This window comes from Macadamia integrifolia, chromosome 2, assembly GCF_013358625.1.
Source record: "Macadamia integrifolia cultivar HAES 741 chromosome 2, SCU_Mint_v3, whole genome shotgun sequence".
NCBI classification, from domain to species: domain Eukaryota; kingdom Viridiplantae; phylum Streptophyta; class Magnoliopsida; order Proteales; family Proteaceae; genus Macadamia; species Macadamia integrifolia.
The window spans coordinates 133272-159227 of record NC_056558.1 but is presented as its reverse complement, the minus strand read 5'-3'; the positions used below and the strand labels follow the sequence as shown (position 1 = coordinate 159227).

Below are 25956 nucleotides of genomic sequence, written 5' to 3'. Positions count from 1 at the left end.
CAAGGAATATTCCAAATGCCAACAAGTATTGATGGACCACATCCTTAAGTAATTAAAGATTCGTTTTTGGTAACAACAACTACCTAGCGTAGTTGGTGAGCTATGATGTACAAAATTCCCTTGCTCACCAAAAGGTCTCAAGTTCAAATCTTATGGTTGTTTTTTTTAAAGAATTTTGTTGAAGATTTTCTGCTTTTCACTCACTTAAAGCAAAAAAAAAAAAAAAAAAAAAAAAAAAAAAAAAAGGGAAAAATAGAGATTGTCCAAATCTTCTCTCTCTTCCACATCATCACCAAAATATTGTCCAAATTACACAAAGCAAGAAGAAAATCGTCCCTTGGAGGGAGAAAAAAAAGAGAAATAAATTAGAAAAAAAAAAGGAAAGAAAATAAGCAAAAAAATTATAGAAAATTTCTCAAAGTTTATTTCTCTCTTCTCTCTCCTCCACCTTAGCACTTTTGGTCTCAAAAGATCTCACAATCAATTGTGTGTTTCTCCCTTTTAGGAAACAAAAATTTGTTATCCTACCTCTCCATTCCCTATAAATACAACTCATGTAAGATGAGGAGAAAAAATTCATTCTTCTTCTAGTTTTTTTAGTTGCTCTCTCTTTCTCTTGCTCTCTCTTTAGTTTTAATTCTTCTTTATCTTTTCTTTAATCACTTTTGTAATAGTTTTTTTTTTTTATTTCAATTAATGTAAGCACTGTTTTATTTTTATTCAGCCCTTTTATGTTTATGATTTATGCAATTGAATTGTAATTTTTTAAGTTATAGTTCTAGGCTTAGATCTAGGTGACAAGATCATGAGCCGTGGAGCAATTTTTTTTTTAAGATTTATTTTCTCTAGTATTAGAAATTTCAGATTTGGTTTATTCCAGATCTGGTTTTTAGTACTGGTAGTATCTCAAATCGATCAAGTTTTCAGTTCAAGGGTTGAAGTTCAAGTAAGTAGGCTTCTTCAGTAGTCTTCTCTCTCCCCTTTCATTCCCTCTTCTGACTACCCTTTCTTTCTTAATTTAGGATTTTATTTTCAATCGTTACATTATTGCTATCCCTTTCCCCCAAGGTTCATGGCTAGTGTATGTGTTGATTTTACCCCTCCTAGCCATAGAACCATCAATTTATTGTTTTTATTTTAATTGTCTGCCTTTTCCTAAAGCCAAATAGAGTGACCCTTGTAAGAGTGACTCTCTGGTCAAGTAGAGAAGCTCATATTATGATGCATCCCTCGGACTAAGTAGAGAAACCTACTTGTGAGTCTCTCTCTAGCTTTCTCCCATTTCTTTTACTTTATTTTTATTTCAGCATTTTTTTCCTTTATTTTTTTAATTGCGTGGGTTGTTTATCTTCACTTATTTATTTATTTAATTTTAATTGCGTGGCTTGTGTCTTTAAATTCTTAGATGACGAATGGTTAGGATGTTATTTTAGATACATATGTTTAGGACGGTAATTAGAATTAGATCACAACCATTAATCGGCTCACTTTCGCATTATTAAAAGAAATAAAAAATAAAGTGGCTACTCTCCTTGTGTTCGACCCGTAGCTACACTGATCCGTACGCTTGCGGTTACATTTTAAATCTCAAACAGGTTTGAAGCAAAAATCCTTTTCAAAAGAGGGATATAGCAATCACTGTTTGGGAATATGGTAAAACCTTTGGTAGAACATGTGTAAATCAAGTCCTCAAATCTATTGAATGATGAAGGTTCTACCATCGTCGACGAAGGGGGAGAGTGGGAGCCAGAGCTGGAGACGGAGACGGAGATGGAAACAGATGCAGAGAAGTAGAAGAAGAGAGATTGTAGAGCGCCAGTGGTGGGCATGTTATGTTAGACAACGATCATCTAATGGTCAAGATTACTTATGTTTCAATCTACCGGTCTACATTTGCTAGCATTCCTAATATACAGTGTAGGAATTCCTTCATTTTTTCCTTAATTTTAATTTATTTTACAATCACATATGAAAAATATAATTATCAAATTTTAAGCAGATTATGCACAATGAAATATACAGTGTAGTCAAATTATTGAAATTTATCACTGAAATATCTTTCTAACCATTTGAAAGACATTATCACTAATATCCTGAAATTTAATTCCAATTCTACCACTAATAGCCCAGCCCAGATCACCCAGCCCTACATGTACGTTTCAGATAAGGTTAGATAATAACATCCATCCCATCTGCTACTATTAATGCCATTAAAATATATAGGTGGCATTTATGAAAGTAAAGAAGAACACATCTCAGTATACATGTACGGTTAGGTATTTGTATTTTGTCGCTTGTATTTGTAGCATAATTTCAAAAGACCGATAAATGAATGTAAGGCTTGGTAGATTTGGCTCATCTTACGTGTTATTTTTTTTATGGGGCCTCAATGAAGTAGCAGGTTTATGATAGGGGTTCGGGGATGTCAAGCCCTGAGGAAAATAATTGGCTACATGGGTATTTCGGTAATGTGTGCCTATGTAGGTTTTACTAAAATTTATAGAGATGGTTCATTCTATATAATCTGATGGAGGTGTGACGATAAACGGCCATAATCTTATTTTCCATTGATAATGAAGTAGATATCATCTCACCGTGAATGTAGGCAGCAATTTTGACGAATTACGTAAGTCTTTGTGTTGCATTATTTGATTGTGTGTTTGCGATTTCATTTGTTTCATTTATACAATTTCTTCACCTTGTATTATGTAACTATTTGCCCTTGGAATTTATTTAAACTTTGATTTTTCAACCATTTTTATTTATTTTGGTAAAAATAAAGAATCAACCATTTTATAAAGTTTAATAAAACCACATGGCAGATATACATATTGGTTAAAGTTTAACATGAGTAGATGGTGACTTGAAGTTCCCCATGCATTACATGTTGAGAGTTTGAGACTACACTTGAAGGAGACGAACTCATATCTCTCTCATTGTGTTTCGTTTTCTGATGAGTCATTTTCATCTGAAATGTGGATGATGAATATGTGGTTGGGCTCAAAACCCTGTAGTTGAATCCATTAGTGTCTCCACTGATGTCCACTCCAAGGCAACCATCATGAGGTCGTGTCTTCATCAAATTCTTTTCCACTCCAGAGGTAAAGATTGATATCCAAACCCCCAAGTCCAGCCCAGAGCATGGTTTAAGGTATTGGTATCGGAATTGCTAGAGATCGAAACCAATATGATACTGACATGGATTAATTGCATAGGTTCAAAAGTGATTATTTTTTAATTTATGTCCAATACCAGGCCGATACGATGCAAACTTGGTATCACAGTGGTATAGGCCAAGACTGATATGAACACTGATACCGATACCAACACCAATACCTATAATCTTGGTCCAGAACCAGCCACGATGAGAGAGTTTTCCAGGCCCAACCCAACTCACCAGTATCCTGTAGTGTTGTCAATAGACCAGTCATCGAGTAACCTAACCTAAAACCTAAGTGGGCTTTTTAGTGGGTGGGGCGGTACTTAGTTGGGAACCTTTCTCAAGTCCCAACTCAAAAAGCTCAAAAAGTAAGAAGTACACGAAAAGTACTCTGCACGGTCTTAAAGTTGGGTGGCACAGGCGACAGGTACGCCATTTATCCATATTCAATTCCCTAGCAAGCAGGGCACCGCCCTTGTTGGGCCTGGCCCTTTGTGATTACCATAAGACTCCAAAATCCCTCTCCTGCAATATGTTTTTTTTATGCAACTTTTCTTTTATAATGAAACTGACCTGACCTCTGAAACTCTAGGGAGGTGAAGGCCCATATCCATGGGTGTGGTCACTAGCCCATCATCTTTGATGAACCTATCTTGTTTCCATTCCTTTCTGTTTTTTCAATGACGTCCACACAAAACGTACAATGGTGGAGTTGACGGGACTATACGTCTTTAAAATTAGGGGCCATTTGGTGGAAGTATCAACAGAGGTCGAACATAAGTTAGGTGGAGGGCTCCTCCTGTGGGGACCATAAAGAAGAAAATGACACTATATTAAAAGGGTATACCCACTACCCATTACACAAGGTTTGGGGAGGGTCTTCATGGATTGGTTGTTTCTAGATTTCAATACACTTGATAGTGTACGATGTCTTGTATTCTGTCATAGTTTAATTCAAGAAGTATTAATGCAAGCCCTCCGATAAAACGATGATTTCACTTACCGATAAGTGGGTCGAGGGGTTGCAAAGGGGTAGGAGGCCCCCCTGCATAGTGGGGGTGTAGGGTGGCAAACCCTCAATTCGAATTTTTTATTTGAGGGTAGATTTGTACTTTTTAGTATTAACGTTTTTCGCTATATACTTGTAGCAAGAATTATTTTTTTTGTAGGCAAACTAAGAGGTGTGAGGACAAATACTCTAACCCTATTCTCCATTGATAGTGAAACAGAATCTCATCTCACCGAGGACGTAGGCAATCTTACTGAACCTCATAAACCTGTGTGCATTGTTTGTTCTGATTTTTTCATTACCTTTTGCATCGCTTTTAGGATTACCTTTCTACCCACTAGGTCACAGTGGTTCAACTTTACTATTGTATTGATCAAATATTCTAGCTGATGAAAATAAGTTATTAGGTATCAATATCATATTGGCCATAGAATTGAAGATTCTTTTGATCCTGTTTAGCATTTTGAGGAGAATTGCCCTCGTAAGATGTCACAAGGACCAAAACCTATAGACAAAATCATTCTTGATAATGTTAGAATGATGTCATGAGCATTTATTGTCATTGTTATGTTTTTTGCAGCCTTTGTTGTTGCTGGAACTATGTGGTATGGTTCAGCAAGTACCCCAATTGAATTATTTGAGCCCACTCGTTGTCAATGGGATCAATGATATTTCCAACAATAAATATATCGAAAAGTTGGCACTGAACAAGTGGAAAACCAAAGTTTTTGCCTCTCTCCCTCTTTACAATTTTTTTTTTTTAATCCTTTATTATCTTGTACATGGTTACTTATTTTTGCAATAAAACTCTGATTTTATAATTTATTTTTGAGCTGCATCAATTCTCTAGTCGCCAAATATAACTTCTTTATAAATCCCAAGATCAGTGGAGGTGCTCACAATTGCAGCAACTTTTTGGGAGGAGTTTTGACTTTTGACAACAGTGAATGACCAATGCACTTTTGTGCTCACACCAGAACTAGAGGATGTGCCACAGCAAGTGGGATTTTGAGGTTTATCACTCGAAACAAATCAACTTACAATCATCCAACAAAGGCTTATCCACATCTGATGTAAACTCAGTTTTCCCCATTGATGCCTTTGATTGAAAGTAAGGAAGGGAAGTGTACTACAATGTACAGTTTTGCCTGATAAAAAGGACAGGTGATCATTAATCCCTCCATGTGCTCTGTTAGTCCTTAAACAGCTTAATTTTCTAAGAAGAAACTAAAAAGAAGACCTTTTCTTTTCTACTGATGCAAAAAAGAGAAACTAATGGCCAGCCAAAACCCATCCTTATCTGATTGAGACTATTGAACTTGAACAAGCTTTTCATTCCACTTAGCCATGCAAACTCACCATTACTACAATTTTCTATAAAAACCCTCTTACGTGAACTCTCCTTTAACTGCTTTGAGGTATCATCTATTGCAGTCTCACTTGCACACTTGGATTGTGTCTCATCTCTCCAAAGAACACTCAAAAGTAATTTACTATAATCCTGTCTGGTTAAATTTGAGTTTTTGTGTACATGACAAGTATATTATTCTTCATCTAGTCTTTGTATTGTTCTTAGTTATAGCTTATACATTAATATATTAGATTTCTGATTCCTTTTGGCTACATGTTTAGTTGATACAAAGATGGAAGTGAAGGAAGGGTCTACAACTAAAAAGCCAGAGTGCACCCAAAACTTTGTCATCCCTCAAAGGAAATCTGTCAGCAAAGCATCCAGAGCTGTTGTGGTCGGAGATTTTGAACCTGAGATCGGGAGCAACATCCGAAGAAAATTGAGTTTTGGACGAAAGATTGAATCACCAAGCCAGAAATCCATCAAGAAAACTAAGTCATTAAGTGCTCAGTTCCTAGATATAGAAGAACTTGTTAGTAGTGCAGCTGGGAGCTTTAGTGACACAGGTTCTGTGCTTAATCGTGCCTCTAGTATTCCCTTGGGCTTCTCCTTCTCGCTTGCTGGTGCCACCGTCACATCGGACAATATCCCGGATGTTCTGAGACTGAAGGATGACCCAGATTGCCGTAAGCATCTATTTCTTGTCACTACTAGTTCATATCATTACCATGCAGTGCTGAAAATTCACCTTCAAATAGTGCTACTACAACCATCTTTTCTTTTAGTTCTTTTACAATGGAGCTATTAATTGGCAAAATACCTTTGCTAACCAGTTGAGTGATCATCTTTGTAATCAGAAGACACTTCAATGGATGAAATGCCAGTACCTCAGGAAGAGGATCGAGATTTGTTCAATAGGAAGAAATTGCTGATTGAGCCTATATTTCCCATTTGTCTCAAGGTATATCTACCATACTTTGGATTTGGATCAGAGGTGTTTAGGACTATCAGAAAGATTGCCAGTTTTTGCTGAAACTGTAATTACTAATACTTGGAGTTGGGTGATCATGGAAATGTAAGATGATGCATTACTTTGTTTTGTTTTTCAGTTCCAAGATGTCAGATTCAAGGTACCAGTAAATGGAGGGAAGAAAGCAGATTGTGAGAAGTACATCCTCCACGGAATTACGGGTTCAGTACAGGCAGGAGAGGTTTTGGCTCTTATGGGACCATCAGGAGGTGGTAAAACAACTTTACTTAATGTCCTAAGCGGAAGGGTGAGAAATCACAATGCCAGTGGCAGCATTACTTACAACAACCAACCATTTTCCAAGTCACTAAAGCAGAGGTGCAAATTTGTCGATAAGCAACCTCACATTCTTATCTGAATTCATCCCTGTTGCATCCAATTATCCATATATGGATGCCCATGTGATGCATATTTCTGTTCATGCAAGAGGGAAAGGAGATATTAGAAAGTGATTGAGGAACAGATCCTTTTTACAAATTTGACCATTATAGTTATACTTTTAGTCAATAACCAATATTAATGTTGATGTGAACTCTGATGACAGGATATGTTTTGTGCTACAAGATGACATAGTATTTCCACACCTCACTGTGAAAGAGACATTGACATATTCTGCACTTCTTCGCCTTCCCAGTACATTAACCAAGGAACAGAAAGAAGGAAGGGTAATGAATGTTATCGGCGAGCTTGGTCTCGAAAGGTGACTTCTCAACTATCTCCAGGGAATTACTGCAATGAGTTTCAATGATGCCGATAGGACTATTATGATAAGCTTCACTTGAACCAGGATAGGTTATCAAAATCATTCTTGATATCCTAAATTGATCCCAAGAAAATAGATCTATATAGTGTAAGGCTGTTTGATTTCCATATTTCATTCTATAATTGTACATCTTGCTGTTAATTTTTTGGAAATATAGATCTCAAATACTCCCAAAATCCCCGATAGATCAGTTCTCCATGGCCATTACACTATTAAATATATATACCAGTACTTGGGTTTCCTTTTAAACATGGAAAATGGGCACTCAATCAATCCCACACTACAATTATACACATGCTTTGGTTCAATTTGAACCATTGTTGTTGAAATTGAGAAATTACTGACATTTAGTTACAGATGCCAAAATACAATAATTGGTGGGGCATTTGTGAGGGGAATTTCTGGTGGTGAAAGAAAAAGGGTGTGCATTGGCAATGAAATCCTTCTCAACCCATCACTTCTCTTCCTTGATGAACCAACCTCTGGTCTTGATTCGACAACTGCACTTCGAATAGTTCAGATGCTACACAACCTTGCAGAGGTACCCCAAACTTTCTCATTTCCTTAGAACTGTGGAATGAACATAGCCTCAACTGAATAATTCTTTTGTAGGCTGGAAGAACAGTGGTGACTACTATACACCAGCCTTCAAGCAGACTCTTCAACAAATTCGACAAGTTGATTCTCTTGGGTAAAGGCAGCACTCTGTACTTTGGCAAAGCCTCAGAAGCTATGCTATACTTCTCTTCAATCGGTTGCTCTCCTCTGATAGCCATGAATCCAGCAGATTTTCTGATTGATCTTGCTAATGGGAACATAAACGATAAATCAGTTCCGCCTGAATTGGTAGATAAAGTGTTACTTGGAAGCCAGAAACATGAAATTCAAGATGGAAAGCCATCCCCCCTTGATGTCCATGAGGTATTATAACTATCAACTCTAATTCTCTATTTATTCTTTGAGGTTACATTGCATTAGCAGCCCTTTTACTCTGTGTTGTTTTCAGTATCTTGTGGGGGCTTATGAGACCCGGGTAGCACACTTGGATAAAAAGAACCTTCTAAGACCTGTGCCAGTTGAGGGTGAGAGAGATATTACAGGTTGGTCTAATTCAAGGGAAGGGGGAGCAACTTGGTGGGAGCAGTATTGCCTTCTTTTCAGTAGAGGTCTGAAAGAGAGACGCCATGAATATTTAAGCCCTTTACGAATGACCCAAGTTATATCCATGGCATTAATAACGGGATTACTCTGGTGGCATTCTGATGCTTCATCTCCAAAAAGGCTACAAGATCAGGCGAGTACCTCAGGTCCTTCATAGTTTCTTGGAATTAGAACAATCAGTTAAACCTTGATCCAAAATAAATGTCTAATTGTTATTTTTAGCTCACCCTTAGAAGTCATTCTTTTAGTTATAATCAAGATGCTTGCAGGCAGGGCTTCTTTTTTTCGTTTCAGTATTCTGGGGCTTCTTCCCAGTATTCACTGCCATCTTCACATTCCCACAAGAGAGAGCAATGCTAGCCAAAGAAAGAGCAGTGGACATGTACAAGCTCAGTGCATACTTCGTGGCTAGATGCACTAGTGATCTTCCTTTGGATCTCATCTTGCCTGTATTGTTCCTTGTGATAGTCTACTTCATGGTTGGATTAAGGCCTAGTGTTTCTGCGTTTTCTCTAAGCATGTTAACGATTTTCCTCAGCATAGTGGCTGCTCAGGTTGGGTACCATTTCATTGATCATGTCATAGGCATCTAACTAGTACAGCTTTGTAGGTTAAAATTTTGTCCAAAGTTCTCGCTAACTTGGGAAATTAATGCAGGGTCTGGGACTGGCAATAGGTGCAGCATCCATGGATGTGAAGAAGGCAACAACACTGGCTTCTGTTGTTGTTATGACCTTCATGTTATCTGGTGGGTTCTTTGTGCAGGTAAGACTTCCGAACCCATAAGGTACAACTGAAAGGAATATTGCATCCATTAAGAAGTTTTAGTATTATGTGCAAAGTGAGCTAATCCAAGAAAAAGAAAAAAAGCACATCATCTGTGGCACAAGAAGGGGGATTATCACTGAAGACCCAAGCATCAGAGGGGAATGATGCTTTGGTAAATACATTCTTGCAAACCTTACCTAGTCTATGGAGAGTGCTTCTCAGAAGAACACCCCATAAGGTTTTTCAGTTCCTCTGATTTGCACTGCTGCTATGAACTCTGAGTGCAAGATGTGGAAGATTTTGATTAATTCAAAAACAGTTCTGTGGTTAGCTTTGTTGCCACACTTATGTATCTAGACTTGGATCAAGATATTTTCCCAACCATCTAAGCCTATATTTCAGATAGATTTGCCTCAGCTCAGTAGCACAAGGCTAAAGTTTATCATTTGTGATTAAACTACTAACTACTACTACTACTATAAAATGATTTAGTGGTTGTGCTTTGGTGCAGAAAGTTCCAGCTTTCATGTCATGGATACGCTACATCTCTTTCAACTATCACACCTACAGACTACTTATTAAGATCCAGTACAGTTGCTCAGATCAAGATCCTAAGTCTGGTTCATGCCATTCTTCTTTCATTAAAGTGCTCAAAATTGATGAAGGTGAAAGGGAAGTGGTTGCATTGATAGCAATGGTATTTGGGTACAGGTTATTGGCCTATTTCTTGCTGAGGGGAATGAAACTGAGGGCCACTTCACTTTGTTTCAAAAGAGAGTGAAGATACTAGCATTGACATTCCTAACAAACTTGTCATATCTTTTTGGAATTGGGACATTATCATGACTTGTTATGTTAATTATAATACTAGTCTATATATCTCTGTGTTAATAAATCAAATCTCATCAGCACATGCCAATGGTATACTCAATGAGGTTCTTTAGAGTTTTCCCAAGCATAATTGAAAAGCTAGATTTCTTTGGGCTGCATTTGTTTCATTGAAAAAAGATTTTGCTAGATGGTCATGGATAACATCTTGATTATTGGTACTCTTGGAACCATGTCCAAAAAGGATCAGTGGATCACTGTACCTCTTTCTGATTGTTTCTACCTGATGGGTTTCATAATCTAGGCTGGTAAAGTGAAGCTTATCCTCTAGAATTTAGTCTATTGATGATCATATGCATTCTTCTAGTGATGATATTGCATTATGAAAGTGGTGGAATCCTCACTAGATGTTCATAAACCAAACTCACTAAGTTTATGAACATCATAAGAAATTATACTAAATGCAATATTTTATATGATATATATATATATATCATTAAGAAAATGTCACACTTTATTCATGTCAATGTGTTGCAATTCATGCGGTTAGTTTCAGCCCAAAGGCATTATACTGTGTCACACAATCAGTATTTGGAGAAAATTTCAACCTAGATGATAGAAATGCAACAAATGTGGCAAAAGGAAATGCTGGGGAACAAATATTTTTTAACAACCCAATACTCTTGCCAATGTATAAAATCGGAGTAAATGCTATAGACATATAGGGAATAAAAAAAGACGTTCCCAATGCACAAGGCTCTTCCACTCGGGTTTCCATGTCAATGCTTCTTTCAGTCATCATATAATTAGCAACATTAAAACAAAAAGACCACGGATAAGGATGCTGCATGCCCTACGTGAAATATTATTAGAGGAGTCAGAAACTCCAGTGCATAAATAAAATAGGGAAATGTAGAAAATGCAAGGCAACAAGCTCCTGGATGTAAGGCAGGCGAGCAAATAGGCTCATCAGAATAAGGAGATAAACACAGATTTGCATTCTAACGGTGAATGTTGGCCATAAGAGACAGAAACCAATAAGAATCCCTTATGACAGCCCAATATAAAACCAGATCAAATCAAACCCAAATAGAAACCAATCGGAATCAAAATTTATCTTAGTGGTTTGGTCTAATACAAGACCGGAACCAGTTCAAATGACCGAACCAATTGATAAGCCAGTGGGCGTTGGGAGTCGGAGACTCGGAGATACCGGCGGCGGTGGGAAGACGAAGAAGAGAAAAATAGAGACGTTAATCATCTCCTCGATTTCCTTCCTTTTAGACAGTCGGAGGGCTTCCACGTGTACATACTATACTTCCAAAATGACCAAAAATTCTCAATGCCTATACCAATTTATCATTATTTCTTCCCGACGTCGAGGATATTCTAGTCCTTTCATACCACATAGAAAAGCTGAATCAGCTCGTTGTTCATCGCTCACTACTGCGTACTTTAGCAAACCTCTGCCATTTGCATATGTGATTTGGCCATTAATTTTCCTCTGGCATTGCCTCCTTCTAACCTTCTATTTCTTCTTCTCTCCAATCTCCATTCCATCTAATCTAATCTAATCTTTTTTGGGTTTTCTCTCATCTAATTCGTATCTGTTCTTCCTCTTCTCTGCAACAATTAAAGATATGGATAGTTAGTAATGCTTAAATAGCGCTTAATTTCATCATCGGAAGAGCCAAGCCATGGCTCCATCGCAGAAGATCTTCTCTTTCAAAGGTTCCGTCACCAAACGTACGGAGGCTCCTCGATGCCTACCCATATCTCCACCTACGAAGAAATACAAGTCCTTGAACAGGATAATGGATACGGCGCCTTACGCAGTGATTGATCGAGATTACAGTGATGTGGGCTGCGAGCAGTGTGGGTCCGGTGATCGAGCTGATGAGTTGCTTCTCTGTGACAAATGCGATAAGGGTTTCCATATGTTCTGCGTGAGACCCATTGTCGTTCGAATCCCAACTGGCCCTTGGTTTTGCCCTCCCTGTTCTGGCAACAATCGACTAAGGAGTAGGGATTTTAACTGACATTTTCCTTTGCGTGTGCATGCGTCTGTATATCTCTTATTGGTTGGTTTTTTGTTATGAACAATGAATGCTAATGGGTATTAGACAACTGAACGTTGGTTTTAGGATTTCCGCTGAAGCAGACCAAGATTGTCAATTTCTTCCGGATTCAAAAGTGTTCTGATGAGGCTGACAAATGCGCTTCTCCTCAAGGTAAATACTGACAATCATCTACATAGTAGTTATTACTATTATGATTATTATGTTTTGAATCCCAAAAAAGGACGACTGATAATGATGTTCTGTTGCTTCTCCTCTTGCTTAGATTTATTTTTTTGCTTTAATGGTCAATTTTCATTAAAGCTTTAGAGTAGTGGTATGATGGCATTGGGGATGAAAGGGTCTTGTGCATATGTATGTATAATTGTATATAAGGATACGTTTATAAAGTCCTAACTGACGGTACAATCACGGGAGGAACAACACATGAGTTTCCATTTATAGTGGGTTCATGATAAGCACTGGTGGTCATTCACCGATGAGGTGCCAGGTAAGAATTTAACAGTATGACAACAAGTTCTTAACTATGTTTAATTTTCTACAAGGGTGGGGAGACTTAAGCCTGCATAGATGAAGTGAAAGTGATGTTAGAGTATCACACAATGAAACAACAACAACAAATACCAACAACTCAGCCTTTTCCCAACTAAAAGGGTTGGCTACATAGATCCACGGGGGAGTGAAATAAAAAGAAATAAAAGAATAGAGAAAGCAACACCTCAGGACCATTCCACCTATAAGGGGTCGACTACATGGATCTTAGCCCTTCAAACAGCTTGTTTGAGGTCATACCAGGGTCAAGACCTAGACTATGCATGTCTTTCCTTACAACATCATCTAGGTTATTTTTCACCTATCCCTAGCTCTTTTAGCTCATTCCATCTGAATCTGATCACTCCTCCTTACTGGGGCATCCCAATGCCTCCTTTGAACATGGTCATACCACCTTAAATGACATTCTCAGAGCTTGTCCTGGATAGAGTACCACACCACAAATGAACACTAAAATATAAACAAATGTGGAGAAACTTCTATAAAGTAGTTATGAATTTTAGCTTGTTATTGCTTTCTAGTGTAGAATATTAGGCAATCAAGGGACTACATTTTCAAGGATTGAACATTATCAGGATGTAGATATTAATAAGGTCTACTGGCATGTTTAGGAAAGAGAATATCAGCTAAGAGCATCCAAGCAAACCTAGGAGTGGCTGCAATGAGTGATTAAATAAGTAGGTGTCCACTGAATTGGTCCACCCAGAACTCTTCCGACATGGATTTCTGTACTTCTGGTTGAAGGCTGAATTGGATTCAAATTCATATGGTAATAAAGATTGAAGCTGGATGTATCAAATAAAAATGAAACAACTAGATAGGATACTAAGAAGCACTGCTTATTAGGGACTGGAATAAAGTTTTGACTTCTGATCATCAGTAACTTCCTGTTGTCCATTTCGTAGCCTTTTAGTTTCATGAACACATTTTTTCTTTTGTCTTGCTTGGTTGTCAGATACTGGGAAGCGTAGAAGGCGTTGTAGAACACTAGTGTTGCATAAGAAAAGGAGGAGACTATTGCCATTTCTTCCTGCAGAAGATCCTAAGCGTAGGCTGCATCAGATGGGTTCCCTTGCTACTGCTTTAACAGCACTGCACATGGAGTTCAGCAATGACCTCAGTTACATGCCTGGTATGGCCCCAAGGTCTGTCAATCAGGCCATGTTTGAAAAGGGTGGCATGCAGGTTCACACTTCTATTTTCATCTGACATATTCTCTTTTGGTCATGGGAACTTATCAGTGTTTTCTTTTATTTTAGTAGTATTAAGTTTATTGTAATTGGTTCTCCTACTAGGTTCTGTGTAAAGAAGATGCGGAAACATTGGAGCATTGCAGAGCCATGTGCAGAAGAGGAGAATGGCCTCCCCTTTTAGTCGTTTTTGATTCATGTGAAGGGTATTTTCAATTTGAATTTGTAGTAATTGGAGGATTAGCTGGTTTCCTATGCTTGTTCTTACTTGAATAGATTCTAACTTGATAGATCTTTTAATGTGTTGGTGCAGTTTCACAGTGGAGGCTGACAGTCACATAAAAGATATGACACTAATCACAGAATACACAGGCGATGTTGATTACATTAAGAACCGGGAACATGATGATTGTGATAGTATGATGACCCTCCTTTTAGCAAAAATCCCTTCTAATAGTCTTGTCATTTGCCCTGATAAACGGGGAAACATTGCTCGGTTCATTAATGGCATCAACAACCATACTCTGTAAGTCTTTCCAGCATGTGTAGTGATACTATATGTGTCCCAGTCTTAAGCACGTTTACATACTCTTTCCAGCATGGATATTCTAATGGGATTTATTTTATATTTTATTGTTTTTCCCCCAAACCTTGACTCTTAATGCAGTTTAATTTGGTGAACTCTATATTTGTATTTGTTAGCAATTTGTTTCCAACTGAGTATCTAGGAATCTATTGTGCCTTAAAATATCCCTTTGTTGCAGGGAGGGCAGGAAGAAACAGAATCTAAAATGTGTCAGGTATAATGTGAATGGTGAATGCCGTGTCCTACTGGTTGCTATTCGTGATATTGCAAAGGGGGAGAGGCTATACTATGACTACAATGGATACGAGCATGAATATCCAACTCATCATTTTGTCTGAGTGTCTCTATGACTCGCCTTTGGATCCAAGCAGTTTACAAAATTTATAGTTTAAATCTGGATCCCTTGGGATTGACTTTTACTCCAGTATCTGATTTTTTTCGTGGCTTACTCATTATTGTGCTGAAATCAGCATAATTCATTCACCGATTTTATTTTACCGGAAAACATTTTATTTCTAGTGTTCCATTCTTGGCGAGAGTAGGAATGACTAGGACAGTTTTCTTCAGTGCCAGTAAAGAAAAGAATAACAATTTTTTATTCTTCAGAGTTTTGTTCCTGAAACTTTGTCTTTTGTAAGACATAGTTGTTGATTTGAGGTTACATTTTGTCAAATAGCATTGAACTTGCTTCCAAAAATACATTTATCCATAAAATGTTAGAAGCATTCCTTTCCCTTCGGCTTGTCCCATATTTCTGCTAATCCACCAATTTGGAACTAAATTTGACCTCCCAGTGTGAAATTAGAGTTTGATCCATGGTTCTCTAGTATCTAGATGGAAATACCTTATCGGAGATATTTTGTCAGCGCACATAGGACTCTCATCCTCAAACATGCTTGATCACCAGAAAATTGGGATTCACATTGGTGCTCTATAAGGTAAAAGTTCTACTCTCTAATTCAGTTTTTATTGAGTTTTAAAATCTGTGTTTTATATTAAGCTTTTCTTTCTTTTTCCACTTCCTGAATGTTGTAGTAAATTACTGGTCAATCTTTCCTTATAATAATTTCATTTTACCTGCCCATTTGATCCTTCTATAATATAATTCAACTTGTCAACATGATTTGCTTTTGCTTTTATCTTACTTGGATTCACGAATTAAAGTATGTTACTTGTGAATGCCTAGCTGGTTCAGCTGGTAAAGTTTATGGCATGTTGGACCTGGGATCAAGTGATTCAAGTCCGTCCTTCACCTTAACCTCTATTAGACAAAAATTTTTTTACTTGTCAATTAAAATATTGCAGTAAATTGTGTATAAACTTGAATATGACGGGTCATTCCCAGCAAAGTAAATATTTGCAGGGAAGAAATCTGTTAAGAATATATTTATCTACCATGATTTTTTTCTATAATTAATAGAGCAGTTCCCTCTGATAATTTCGTTTTCCAGTTGGGAGGACTTCAGCTCAAGAATTCAAAGCAGCCATGAGGAAGAGTATAGGTAACAGCTTATGATTTGTTCATTTATCTTTTATTGCGCTCCAGAAATTAACAAGAAAATTGCATTCTCTCTGCATAACAGGGAAGTGTGAGAATCTCTGCAGCAGGAAATTCTAATGGGTGGAGATGGGGAACATCTGAGCTCATTCTTCTTGTTGGAACTCTTAGAAGAAATAATAAATATATCCAGATTGAGTTGGGATGGTTCTACTTTCACCATCAATATTTTGAATTGGCCATTGCAATTTTGGAAATATGTCTAGATCATGCTCATTAAATCACTGCAGTGTGGTAAACATTTACAAAGATTGGAATGCCTGGAGTTAGATGTATGCTGCAAAGCAATGGGGAATTTTTTTTTAGTTAGTTGGTAGATGTTCTGCTAAGAAGTCTGAATTTGCTGAGCAAACCTACCTTCAAATGAGAGGTCAACTCATATATTCTATTCTTCTATATCAAGAGCGATGCACTGTGTAATTATGGTTATCAATATTTTTTGTATCTTTTCCTTGGATGGTTAGGACATCCCTCACCCTCACCTCCAATCCCGAATGAAGCTGTCGCCAGAAAGTTAGAATTGTCCATTTTCACTCGTACTTGCAGAGGAATGCTTGGAACTCAGCCATTGAAGGAATTAAGTTTAATTGTAATACACAATCGATAAAAGAATTTCAATATACTTGTTTTTCTACTGGATACTAGGCATTAATATTGCATGTCATAACCTTCATCTTAAAGAAGGGAATTACAAATGGCCTTGCTTCAGCTTTTTGTGATTTCATCTCTCTCTCTCTCTCTCTCTCTCTCTCTCTCTCTCTCTCCAAGTTAACATGATTTTCAGTTCAATTTATTGCCATATTCTAAAGGGAAGTGCTTTACCTGCCCAATGCTCAGCCCACATATTGCTTTCTTTGTGAGTAACATTAAAGCAATCCCTCAGTCTCCTTTGAAGGAATCCCCAATAAAATCTTTCCTCTCATGGAGAAGCTTATCTTCTTCTTACCTTCTCCCACATTTTCTTTCCCTATTTTTTTATAAAATGCGAAACCTTACTTTCTATCTCCTCCTACCCCCCCCCTCTCTTTATTTATGCATTTCATTAAACCATCAAAAACAACTCACCTTCCAACACATCTGTGTGTGTGTGTGTGTTGGGGGGGGGGGGGGGAGATAACATATACATGTACCACTTATGATGATACCCTCCCCAGACCCAGTAGTGGCGGGAGTCTTGTGCATTGGGTACGTCCTTTGTTTTTTGTGAATGCTTTTGGGTGGAGAACAAAACAAGCATTAAAACTGAGATGAACAGCAAAACAGGATCCATGTAGCCATCCTCATTTAGTTGGGAGAAGGCTTACTTGAAAAGTAGTTCTAGTTATATGTATTTATTTATGGTGAACTTGGTTCTGCTGCTAGAATCCATTCCAGACCTATCCTATAAGCCCGTGCTAAGTAGAAAGTCCTTCAGTGTCTTCTCTCCCTGCATGCCCTAGTGGAATCAAACAAAGTTAAAGAAGACCTAGGCTGATTCTAATACAAGTTCTGTTCTATATTCATTTTTTTAGCTACTGACCTACTAACACCACTCATGTTGAATACTTAAAGAGTTGCTTCTTTTTAAGACTATTGCTGCTTCATTATGCAAACATCATCAAGATGACTGAATGAAAGTTTGTATATGTAATCTATGCTTGGTGTAAAGCATTTCAACAACAAGATTGAATGAAAGTTTTCATATATTTAATCTATGTTTGGTTGCTACTTGAAAGAAACCATTTCATTTTGGTTTCCTAAAATTAGAATGCAACTAGTCCATTCTTCAAGATAAAATGATCTTGAATTATCAGTGGTAATATGTTTTTGCTTTTATTGTAGAAGACATGAGATCAATGTGGGCTTTCACTTAATGATCTTATTTATTCTCTTTCCAGTGATGGCTGTGAGTGTGAGGTGAGTATTTTTGCACTTGGATGCTTTGAAAAATCCAACTTTAAATGGTTCCATTCTGGACACCATCAAGCACAGCATGAGAACATGTTTATTATTCTTGAGAAATTAACGATGTTTTGCTGTTTTTAATTGGCTATATTATGGTGTGATTGTTAGGTTTTAAAATCTCTGAATTTTTTTTTTTCCAGAAAAACCAAAGCATGCTGATAGTGTTCCTTGTTTTACTGGACCACTACTTTGTAATTCGAAAATATTCTCTCCCAAAAAAATGATGTTTCATTGAGCTTACCTGAAAGCTCTCAGAATACTGGATGAGAACTTGTCTATCATTTGTTGCCTAGGAGGGAAATACTGCCCAAATGTTGTGATGCTTATGGCTGACACAAAAAGAATATGCTATCCCTCCAAATAAGCTTGCTTTGAAGAAAAGGATTTTAAGAACTTTGATAATTACATACAATTCAGACATCTTCTCAGGTTGCGTGTAGTTCTGAGTTCGACGCCTATTAACTCCTTGGGGCCACTCACACGGGGTGTTTAGTGCTTTTTACTGCTTTCAATGAAATTTGAATGGTTCTTATTCAATTTCAGTATGACCCGATCCATGCAGTTGTGGGGTCAATATGACCCACCGGACTAGTCAGGTGGAGAGCTACATTCTGGAATGGACTCTGTTTATACATTTTGGAAACCAGCCTTCTCAAAATCTAGAATTTTTTTCTCTGTTGGCCCTATGGATTACCTCAGTTACCCACCATGGAATATTGGATAGAAAATGCCAAATTATTTTCTTGCTTTCTTTTTTCTGCCTGTTTGACTGAAGCCTCCTTCAACATTGCTATAAATTTTAATTTTATGACTCTCTTAGGACATTCTCTTCATCTACTCTGATAAATTTTTATCATCTCCACTTTAGAAGCAAAATTTAGAATTTTGGATTTTAAAAATTTCACAGCACATGTACATGCCCTACCTTCTCTCCAAATAATATTGCAGTTTGTTTTTCCCAAATGCAAGTCCTGCATACATTTTGAGTTAAACTTCTAACTACCATTTCCATTATTTCACTTCATCTTTCACCTCTTCTATTAGAAGTGACAATACATGGCTGCTTGAACCCAGGAGTATGTGCAACTTCTTTATGATTCCTCCACCTCTGCTTCGATAAAAAAAAAAAAAAAAAAATTGTTTTTCTTTTGGCAAGCTTTCTTGTTCAGGAGATCTTTCGCTTGATCAGGTCTTTCACAAGAAGAGAATGTTCCATCTGGTTTCCTTTAAGGGAAATGAAGGGAGGTGATAATGTAACATGAAAAATGAAACTTTTAGAATCATAATTTTACAACTAATTCTTAATAAATATGCCAGTTAAAATTTTTAAAATAGATTCCCTATTTTCCATTTTTCCTATTGATTGAAAAACAAAGTAAAATTTGATCACTATATCCAGTAAGGAGTAGATTTAGTTACAAAATCATCATTGTTAATGACTAGATAATCTTACGTTCTTATTCTTTCAATTCATTTCCCTTCCATTTACTTCATTTCCACCCACATGGGTCTGACTCTGAAGGGAAAATTTTGTTTTCAGGGACCCTGTGTAGAGGCTTCTCCACACATTCTAGCCTGTTTTTGAGCCTTGTAGAGGGGGAAGTGTCCTTTGTCAAACAAACTAACTATTGCATGGGAAGATCTCCACAGAGATTAGCTATGCGTCAAGTGTTAGGTCCCATCTTTAAATTATTGCCCACCATATTAGGACTCTTACCTCTACATTTTCGATGGTAGAACTGAAGTTGCTTTGCGGCTGCCTAAGTTGAACTTTCAGCCAATGTTAAATCTTCATATCTCCATGTTGCACATTTGAATTTAGTTAAAATTTTTGAAACTGACAATGATGATGTCAACAACATATTCACAAAACTTGAATGCTAAGGAAGCTGGCTCGGGAAACCTATCTGGACAAGTTTTAGAGAAGCCTTTCTGAACAATCTGTGAGGAAACATCCAAAATGATGATTCATTTGATTGCTTTCACAGTTCACAACTTCACACACACCAGGCCCTGTTTCAATTGCCTGGAAGTCAATACTGCACTGCTTCATGAATGAAGTTTTCTCATCTTAAGAATTAATTTTTACTGTTGTCTTTGGATCATCAAATGGATTGATTTGAGCCTTAAAACTGAAGTTGAAACATCCAATAAGCGCTTGAAGTACTCCTATACTCAAGTTGTCTACTTCAGTTGCCTTAAAAACTTTCTTATCATGGCCTTGGCAGTGGACTACAAACACGGGCACTTTTGACTAAGTAAGAACCCTCTAATTTATTAGAATCAGAAGTCCCTCAAAAGCAGCTAAGGTTCTGGATATAACACATCATTATGTTCATCACCAAGGTCATTAAAATCCCCTTTAAAGCTCCAGAAAATCATCAATTGGCTATTCAAACGTCTCATTGGAAGAATACCATTTCAACCAAATGTCCTTTGAGCAATTCAAGGTACTCAGGTGTCTCTATGTATGTTCCATCAATACCTTGTTGCCTTGTTGAACAATTTCAAGTTATGTTTATTATGTATTCTCGGAATCAATTGTGATATAGAATGCATTCTAAAGAGAGTGCGTTCTAGAGCCAAAACCTATTCTGAAAATGTATACTAAACACAGTCGCAATGTGTCAATATCAACAACATAAGGTGTGAATTCGATCACATCCCCCAAAAGAGGAATGGAAAGGGAAATATCATCACAATGTTGTATGGCCGGCAGAGGGTTTTCTCAACTTTTTTTCTTTTATAAATTATTGGATAAACATTGTAGAAAGCATCTTTCGAAAATTGTCCTTTATATAACTTTTCCTGTAGGCTTTATTTGGTTGCAAAGGAATTGAGAAATGGAAGAAAAAATAAAGAAAAATATTTATATTTTCTGTAAAATATATTTCACTTTTGAAGATTTTTTTGCATTTCCTTTACAGCCAAACACCCAAAAAAAAAAAATGATCATTACCTGCAAAATATATTTTGCTTCTCAAGAAAATATTACCTAAGAATGAAGCATAATGTTCGTAGAAGTGGACCTCCTCTTCTTGTGTGTGAGATAGTAAAGTGGTGGGTGGGATCCACCTACTGCTTTAGTGGATCAGGGACCATAAGAAGGACACTGCCACAGCTGCTGCTCTCTCCTCATTGACCTCTTCAAGGGTGTGAATGATGAGAAACCTCTTCAGTGGGCCTACCCATAGGCTGAAAGCGATGGGTTATAATCATAAAGTGCTAATCAATTATGGTGACGCACTCAGATGACTTTGAGTTTCACCAAAGTCTATCTTGGTACCAGAGCGTATATAGATAGGTTAATCCATATGGGCAAGCTATAAAATTCTTGTGGGCCTACATTCGGAAAGGAAACAAAGTGCCCGTTCTCATGCGACCACCCATGCATTTGAGAGGTAGCTTTCTTATCCTCATGGGCCTGGGTGACTGGTTCAACAATGAGGCCCATCCTAAGGCCATGGGCTTGTCTATTCATGGTCATTTTAATCTGTCAGACCCATCTCCGCGTGCTACACCACGCTCGACGTTGGAAGCTAGCACGTAAAAATCAAAGGTTGAGACGTCTCTCTCTCTCTCTCTCTCTCTCAATTAAGGTGTTCTGAGATTCACAGAGCCACACGAAAAGGACCCAAAACTCACATTGATCGATCGAATCATAACAACCATATCGACGCAATAATCCTACACGCACTTTGTCTTCTTCGTTATTAATTCTTATTCACTGTTAAGAGTGTAACCAAATGAATGGGTAAATGGCCATCTCATCTGCTTTTTTGGTACATATCTATGCTTACATCTCTATCCCTTCTCTCCTTTGTCCCTTTCTTTCTCTCTCTTCTTGGGTTGCGCGACATTGACTTCTACTGTCATGGCCGGGTTTCTGGATTAGAGGAGTACAGTACTGGACTACTACTTGTGTTTCTTCGTTTATGAATTTCTGGGTTCTGTCCAACTACATATGTTAGTCGGAAAATATCGATCAAATTTCCCGGAATCTTCATAAATGATGAATTTTGAACCAACTTCTCCATTTTCCGGCCATCTTGTCCGGCGAGATGCAGAGATCATATATAGAAGGTAAGTGTTTGTGTAGGAAGGACTTTCGACTTCTCTTATCCTCTCCGCTAAGAGTGTGAAATGTCAATCCGTCGGTTCGTCCGGTTTCAGTAGCCTGAATTCGACTCGATTAGGGATGAATCAGTCGATTTACATCGGTTTGACTGGTTCAGCCGCCGTAAAAAAGGCCAGAAGCTTTGTGGGACCGTTGACTACAAAACAACAAATGGAAGATGGACATGTTGACCAATGATCGGCAACCACGTATGTACGTTGGAATGAATAGGTCATGAGTGGTGTGGGGACCACTGTCGTGCACACTGAACCTGCATGCATTTGCGAAGTTTTCTTTCGTTCGATAGCTTTTATTTTAAGACAGAAAGGAATAACATGCCACGCAACCTCGTTATACACGTGCTTTGCAACATAAGCCCAGGGCCAGATGGCCCCACAACTTAAATTTATGATATAAAAAGAGTTCACTGCATCCAACCGCGTGTCACGGTTGACGGTACCTGTCCCTAAATTACCATCCTATCCCTGTCTCCGATACGACTCTCCTCATGTCATGGCATACCTTTCTTGCCATAATCGAATAGGAAACTATTTTAAAAAATAACTAGAATCAAATTGGCACGGTTTGATTTTCATTTGTTTTTATATGTTTCCTTATTCAATTTTGAACCAATTTATAGTGTTGTAGGGGTAAAGTTTTTACATCTTCACCAACAAAAGAACCCTTTTATTTCTTAAATCTTTAATTCACCAAACTTTTTTTAACCATTAAAAGAGAATTGAATTTACCAACCACTTTGATTTAAGGGTGTTAAATAATCATGTTTGATCCATCGATTTTGATTGGGTTTAGTTGATTCTCACTAATTTAAGGTTCTGCATTTATATTAATAGTTTTAGATAATCATAGATTAGGGGTATGGATATACTTCTATTTGATCAATTGGTTATTAGTCCCTAATCAAGTTCATAGTAATCATGTTAGTTAATCTACAATCACGGCCTTAAATGGATCATAAACGGGCTATAATCAGACAAAATTGATTTAAAATGAACATTCAATTTGCTCAAGTAATAAAGCAGATTTTGGATGGTAAAATTACAAGAGTGATAGCTTTATTTATAATACAGGGAAGAGGATCAAAGGACCCGATTCTTCTTCATAGAACTTAGGGATCAAAGAATGACCCCCTGGTTTGGAGGACTCGGGCATGCTTACCCAAATCATGCCAGCCATAGAATCAGTCTGATTTTTATGAAGAAGAATCCTATCTTGAGGATGAATGGGTAGGTGGAGTAAATAAACTTGAACTTAGGTATAGGGGTAGTTTAGTGATTTGAAAGTAACCTGAAAGAGAGAGAAAGTGAGTGAATGCATGGTTGTAACCTATACGATGTAGACACGTATCTAATTAGGAGACCCCGACTAATCCGGCTAGGATGGTGAAGCAAATCACGCCTTTTTCCTTCCTTACTTGGTCCTGACGCTCTCCTTCTTCTTCCTCTTCTTCCTCGAGGTGACACTCATATTAATCAGTTCATCGATCCTCCTTATGCTCACAGCAGAAGAAGAAGAAGAAGCAGAAGAAGCAGTTGAGAAGATGATGCAAATCGCATCAAGACCTATGGTGATGGACAGAAGATGGAAAACCAACGCTGAGATAGCTCCAAATTGCCCTCGTTGCGCTTCTCCCAACACCAAATTCTGCTACTACAATAACTACAGCCTATCCCAGCCTCGTTACTTCTGTAAGGGCTGTCGAAGGTACTGGACCAGAGGTGGTTCTCTTCGTAACGTTCCCGTCGGCGGTGGTTGCCGTAAGAACCGCCGCTCTAAATCCTCCGCCAGGATTCCACCGCCCACCAACCTTGTCTCCCCGACGGTGATCCCATCATCGACAACTACTACTACTACTAATAGTTGTACCGACACTGTCACTGACGCTTCCAATATCGATCTTGCGGTCGTGTTCGCTAAGTTCTTTAATCAGAGTCAGAATTCGTGGTTCGATACTGGTCATAACCAGGTGGATTCGAATTTCAGTTTAACGGATTCATCTTCTTCTGACCTTGTTCAATTCCCAGAAGAACAACTACAAGCAGAGCAGCAGCAGCAGCAGCGGCAAGAACAGAGCATTGATATGACAGGTTGTGATGATCTAGTAGTAGCCCAGGATTTTCAGTTCATCGGAGGATACGAATTCGGGTTGGAATTTCCTGATCCCAATGGTTACTGGTTTCAACCAATTTTGAGCGACGAGTTCTCTCAAGCGACTAATTTTTGGTCGGAAAGTAATGCTCCGGCGACGGTGTTGCCTAATTTTTCATGGCAGACATCGCAGATACAAGAATTGGAGTCAGTGATCACTCCTTCGGAAGATCATCATCTTATGTTTCACTCCAATGTACTACTCGACAACGAAGATTGCAGCTCCTTCGATCTGTCAAGCTATGGGATTTCCTAGTCAAGGCCTTTGTGAAGCCTTCAGAACATACTTGTTTTGGGGGGGTGAGGGGGGTCTTCCTTTTTCTTCAGTTCTTAATTACTTCTTACCAATTATTACCATACAAAACGGTGGGAGATGATGAAGCTAGGAATTAAGACGTTCATGTTACAATGTTACAATTGTGTATTCAATTAAGAAACTGATCTTAACAAAATTTATAATAAAATCATCCACCAAATTCTTCTGCAACTATTCTGAAGTGAGCATTACGTAACTGAGTATACCTCATTCATTCATTCTCCTCGTGCAGATCTCAGAAACTATTTGAAAACTTTGTAGTCAAACCTTGGAACTTGAAATTCTTCTCTTGTGCTGTTCATGTCCAATCACTATTCAGAGTATCATCACTAGTAAACAAATGGGAGGCACTGGAACGTGGATTCGGGAGCTTTTCCGCCCCAAACCTTTTGGAATTATGATCTAAATGTTGAAAATTAATACTTTAATTGGTCGGTTTTAGCTGGAGACGAATTGGACATTCTTGGACTATAAGGGAGCTTGGCAAACGAGGGTAAAATATTAGAGAAAGTTTTCCTCTCCAACATGGGAGAGGGAATACTTAATATCTGACAGCCATTAGTCTCCCTTTTCTAGTTGAAGGTTGAATATATCTTTCCCTCATTTATGACGCTCATCTCACGACTTCAATACATGTGGTGAAGGAATAAGGACTCAAATCTTCCATGATGACCGGTGACCGTTAGTGAATGAAAGAGTCTTGACATGCACTCCAATCGTTGTATCCTCACTAACACTCACTATCTACCCGTAGAAGATTTTTGTGTAAGAAAGCCCTCTTCCACCGTGGGTGAAGGACAATTAATGCTCCCGCTAGTAAATTTGATGTATCAATAGCAATTCTAATAGCAAAATATTGTAAAGCCTAGAGTGATATCATTAAGTACTGAGAGTGAGAGTGAGAGTGAGAAATGTAGAATTATCTTAGGAATTAGGATCAAGAGTGACCGTCTCTCACGGTCTTCTCTCTTCATCAAATTAGTACACATTCAGTTCAATAAAAGTAAAATTAAAAAAAAAAAAAAAAAAAAAAAAAAGATATGACAAAGTTTCTATTCAGTTACATGAAAAGAGAACATCTTAAACCATGACAATTAACCCTTAGATCGGACTTAGGGAAAGTTGTTTTCAATATGGTGCGATAAAGGATGAGAGTTAATGATGAAACTCACCTGCCCAATAATTCAAATGTAATAAGGTCAAATCATGATAAATGAAGAGATTCTCTTTCTATCTTGAGCGATAAAAAAACTTTCTCCAAAATGATTTATAAGTATTTTGAGAGGAATTTATTATATACGTGTCAAACCCTTAAAAGAAAATACATTTTATTTTTATTAACAGTTGGCTACTTGCTGAAGGGATGTAGTAAGAAT

At 37.7% G+C, this 25956-nt stretch overlaps 3 protein-coding genes across 5 annotated transcripts; all 3 read left to right on the top strand.

Annotated features, from left to right (window-relative positions):
• Positions 1 to 5552: 5552 nt before the first annotated feature.
• LOC122060023 (ABC transporter G family member 22-like) lies at positions 5553 to 10267 on the top strand. Of its 3 annotated transcripts, none has more exons than XM_042623165.1 (11): positions 5553 to 5654; positions 5802 to 6206; positions 6381 to 6481; positions 6630 to 6868; positions 7095 to 7250; positions 7665 to 7854; positions 7926 to 8234; positions 8320 to 8607; positions 8744 to 9028; positions 9132 to 9239; positions 9754 to 10267. In XM_042623165.1, exons 2-11 carry the CDS (start codon positions 5813 to 5815, stop codon positions 10021 to 10023), a joined length of 2340 nt encoding a protein of 779 aa, XP_042479099.1. In that variant the 5' UTR covers positions 5553 to 5654; positions 5802 to 5812; the 3' UTR covers positions 10024 to 10267. The 3 variants fall into 3 exon arrangements, with proteins under 3 accessions (XP_042479099.1, XP_042479108.1, XP_042479091.1); XM_042623174.1 differs by having other exon boundaries at positions 6378 to 6481; positions 7671 to 7854; XM_042623157.1 differs by having other exon boundaries at positions 6378 to 6481.
• Positions 10268 to 11194: 927 nt separating this feature from the next.
• Positions 11195 to 16491, top strand: LOC122093516 (probable Histone-lysine N-methyltransferase ATXR5). The gene is made up of 8 exons (XM_042663864.1): positions 11195 to 12092; positions 12215 to 12301; positions 13656 to 13885; positions 13996 to 14096; positions 14204 to 14416; positions 14655 to 15414; positions 15928 to 15978; positions 16060 to 16491. Exons 1-6 carry the CDS (start codon positions 11768 to 11770, stop codon positions 14812 to 14814), a joined length of 1116 nt encoding a protein of 371 aa, XP_042519798.1. The 5' UTR covers positions 11195 to 11767; the 3' UTR covers positions 14815 to 15414; positions 15928 to 15978; positions 16060 to 16491.
• A 7000-nt stretch (positions 16492 to 23491) lies between these two features.
• Positions 23492 to 24751, top strand: LOC122061722. The gene has a single exon (XM_042625145.1). The coding sequence runs from the start codon at positions 23609 to 23611 to the stop codon at positions 24518 to 24520; it is 912 nt and encodes a 303-aa protein (XP_042481079.1). The 5' UTR covers positions 23492 to 23608; the 3' UTR covers positions 24521 to 24751.
• The last annotated feature ends 1205 nt before the right edge of the window (positions 24752 to 25956 follow it).

Coding starts and splice junctions, on each gene's coding strand:
- LOC122060023 (XM_042623157.1), top strand. CDS start 5,813: ATGGAAGTGAAGGAAGGGTCTACAACTAAAAAGCCAGAGTGCACCCAA. Junction 6,482..6,629: donor TATTTCCCATTTGTCTCAAG/GTATATCTACCA, acceptor TTTGTTTTTCAG/TTCCAAGATGTCAGATTCAA. Junction 9,240..9,753: donor CTGGTGGGTTCTTTGTGCAG/GTAAGACTTCCG, acceptor GCTTTGGTGCAG/AAAGTTCCAGCTTTCATGTC.
- LOC122093516 (XM_042663864.1), top strand. CDS start 11,768: ATGGCTCCATCGCAGAAGATCTTCTCTTTCAAAGGTTCCGTCACCAAA. Junction 12,302..13,655: donor CAAATGCGCTTCTCCTCAAG/GTAAATACTGAC, acceptor CTTGGTTGTCAG/ATACTGGGAAGCGTAGAAGG. Junction 14,097..14,203: donor GTTTTTGATTCATGTGAAGG/GTATTTTCAATT, acceptor GTGTTGGTGCAG/TTTCACAGTGGAGGCTGACA.
- LOC122061722 (XM_042625145.1), top strand. CDS start 23,609: ATGCTCACAGCAGAAGAAGAAGAAGAAGCAGAAGAAGCAGTTGAGAAG.